Consider the following 3476-nt stretch of genomic DNA (forward strand, 5'->3'; position numbering starts at 1 on the left):
TTTGAAAGAAAATTTTAAGTCAATGTAACAATTAAGGCCTCATTTTGTCATTTTAAAACAACAGAATGCACAAACCAATTACAATTATTTACAAATTATTATATGGTGTTTTTTTTCATTTTTCATGGCCAAAAGCAAAAAAGGAAAATGTCACAGCCTCTTCTGTAACCAAACGTGTTAAATGGGCAAATGACATTGATCACAGGCCCCTGAATTTATATCTTTGTCTCAAAAAAACAAAAATCTATATAGTATCATATAGTTATTAAACTTGTGATTTACACCCCTAATAAGTAACGGTATTTACTGTGTAAAACCTTAGTTTTAACTGCTGAACTGCAGGGATATGTTGCTTTTTCAGCATGGTGAGAAAAACATATTGAATCTACACGGTTCCCACACATTTTCAAGGACAAAATTTAAAAACTTTTCTATGAGTTCTCAACGAACCATAATAACATTGTTTTTTTCTTGCTCGACGTTTTAAAACATATCAGAAACTATTTGCAAACACAGTTTCAGCAGAAAGGCAAAAACAAACCATCACACACAGAAACATATTAGAACTGCATTATGTTGAAAGCCACAGAAGGTAAATTTGCGGTTATTTTATTACATGGAGGGTTATCCACGGAGGATTACCGTTCCATTACACAACAACAAAATCCCATTACTTTTACAAAACATTCAAAGACCTTTTACTAATTTAATGAGTTTTCCAGGCCTGGGAAACCTGATGGTGAAATTTCATGACTTCCCTGTGGGAACCCTGAATCTGTATCAGCAAAATTTGATAATGTAGAGAAAGTGTGGAGTGTACTTTTTAGACATGTGAATGTTCAAAACATATATAAATACACAAGACATGGACAGGTATTGTTCTCTTCTGGTTTAAAGTAAACTATTTTGAAAATAAAGGCAGGTCATCTGCAAAAACATTCTTTTTAACCTTGCTTTGATATCCATTTTCTGCTGTAATAATGCAAATTTACCCATTGTGGGACTAATAAAGGATTATTTTATCAAATCTTATCTCATCACGCATTTACAGAGGTGCTGATTACATGCTTTAGCAGTGAGATCCTAGTTAGTGATGGTGTTGTACTTAACTGCATTATACCAAGAGGTGTTTCTTACATTCTGTACCCCTCATGTGTGTTCATCAGAAAGACAAAATATTAAGGGATTAACGTCAGAGCTGTTGTGCTGTAAGACTTTCTGTCGGATTCACTATACTTTGAGTGGTACACATTCAGAGTAACTGGTGTAATTTTTAGTGATTTGTGACAGGGCAAACATAAAGTAAAACAGGCCAAGAAGAAGAAAAACATGACTTATCACAGTGGTAAAAACCAGGAGAGTAGTAAAGCACGACTTCTTACCTCGTTGAAGAGGAGTTCTCTGCGCTGTTGTTTCCTCAGGTCCATCTTCTTCACGGCGACCAGTTTGCCGGTGGTCTTCACTGTGGCAATACACACAATCCCCGTGGACCCCTCCCCTATCTTTATGTAGTGGTCCAGGTAGGTCCGTGGATCTCCAGGATCCACCACCATCTGTAGTGCCGCTCTGAACTGCTCGTGGGAGACCCTCTGGGGCTCCCTCTGTGGTGAGCGGCCCTGTGACGGAGCACCTGATGCCGGGGGCCCAGAGGGCACAGGGGGCCGCGGGGCTGGAACGCTGGGGTGAGGGGTGTGAGGGTGCTGGGTGGCCTCAGGGGTCAGACTGGGGTGGGAGGTGTGATGAGGGTGTGGGTGACTTACAGGGGGCTTGGAGCCGGAGGACGCTCGGCTGGAGCCACTAGAAGGGCCGTTTTGAGGGGAGGATTCATGGTGTCGAACCGGCTACAAGAAAGACAGAGAATATAAGTCATTAGGGCCGCTGTCTCTCCTTCTGCCTGGCTGTCAAGTCTGTCTGTTCTCTGCTCATGCTCCTGTCCCTACCTGTCCTGTGGGGCTGCGTCCGCCCTCACTGTCTGTCCTCGGGTATGTGTTGAATGGCCGTGTGGTCTGTTGGGCAGTTTTCAGGACCCCCTCTGTTACTGGCAGGTTCGGGGTGCGGATGTTGGGCCCAGAGAGAGGCCTCTTGTCTCTGGGAGACTGAGGGCTGCCGTCCCGCACCATATAGCTGGACTTTGGCCTGTGGTCAGTGGTTTGATCCACCTGAAGAGAGGCAGAGATGGAGGAATTATTGGGAAATTTAAAGGTAAAATGGATAAAAAATAAAGTTGAACAAGCTGACAACAGCTACAGGGATTTTTTTCAGTCAAAATGAAGCATTGCAATAACATTACAATAATTTTTAGTATTTTAAACCATTAGTTGCCCTATTGTTACAGACAATTTTTCTACCTGGTCCCGGTCTCGAGGCTCTCTGTCCCTGTGAGGGGGCGGAGGAGGGCCGGAACCTGGTCTGTCCCTGTGGGCTCTGCTAGGCTCTTGGCCCCGGGGCTGCTGCTGGGGCCGACTCTGGACTCCCTCATCCCACTGAGGAGGACGGAGCGCACGCTGACCCTGGCGGGGGTCACCCCCAACCTGGTGGTGGTCGGGTCTGGGTCGGTCTCTGAGAAGCACAGCAAAGGACCGATCAGTGCAGACAGTTGTGGTTTAACAGCTTATTGGCTGGGTTTGTTTCTGTGCTAATAATAACATTATGATGCATATTATGCAGAGCATAGCGTAAGTGCACAATTATCAAATGCATCAAATCTTATTTTTGTTCAAAATCTGTGTTTTTATGCCATCTGGAGCTGCAGTTGAGCTACTGACCTGTCTGGGTGTGAGTAGTGTCTGTGGTGAGGATCTCCGTTCTCCTGCCCTCCTACTGAGGAGCTCGAGTCCTTGCGAGGCTGGATGGGCGGGCTGCCTCGTCGCAGGGAGTTGGAACGGGTCACAGACATGGTGTCAAACTCATCCAGCAGCCAGGTCAGAGAGCCGTCCACTCCAAGCTTGCTGCCACGAACAATTGTCTGAAGAATTTGAAAAAAAAAGAGGGACAAAGTGGATTCATGTGAAACAGTGAACAGGATGAGAGAGAGGGCCTCACATACAAAGCTTGTCCTCTCAATCAGCTGCTTTGGTACAACAATCATTTACTTCTTTTAAAAGTGTGGACAACTTTCACTATTTTAGGGTGACAAAGTCCCTCCAGGATTTCACAGGCTGTTTTTGGGATTGCTGTGGCCTAAAATGCCTGATTTTAAGGCTGCTTTTCTTAAAAATTGCGATGTGTGTTGCTATGTTTAAAGGCATTTTTCCCATGAAACTGTGGGGGCAAGTGGAAATTGCAAAAACAGTTGTGATGCTCTTTCTGATTCTGTGCATATTTTTATGACCATTTAGTGTACTTTTTTTTTTTTACCACTGATTAGCTGTTGATGCAGTTTGATGCAGCCATGAACGACAGTGCCCATGAGAGGCTCTCCTTCTGCACGGTTAGGACGTGCTAACAACGCATGACCATGACCTACCTTACTAATC

At 44.4% G+C, this 3476-nt stretch overlaps 1 protein-coding gene across 1 annotated transcript; it reads right to left on the reverse strand.

Moving 5' to 3' along the window:
• Positions 1-1382: 1382 nt before the first annotated feature.
• On the reverse strand, positions 1383-2965 carry LOC121963815 (serine/threonine-protein kinase PAK 4-like; the record flags this gene model as incomplete). Its single annotated transcript, XM_042514060.1, has 4 exons — positions 1383-1841; positions 1941-2159; positions 2349-2559; positions 2766-2965. Coding segments are annotated over 4 exons (1089 nt in total), but the record flags the coding sequence as incomplete, so codon positions are not given.
• Positions 2966-3476: the final 511 nt, after the last annotated feature.

Source organism: Plectropomus leopardus, unplaced genomic scaffold, assembly GCF_008729295.1.
Source record: "Plectropomus leopardus isolate mb unplaced genomic scaffold, YSFRI_Pleo_2.0 unplaced_scaffold12639, whole genome shotgun sequence".
Lineage (NCBI taxonomy): Eukaryota > Metazoa > Chordata > Actinopteri > Perciformes > Serranidae > Plectropomus > Plectropomus leopardus.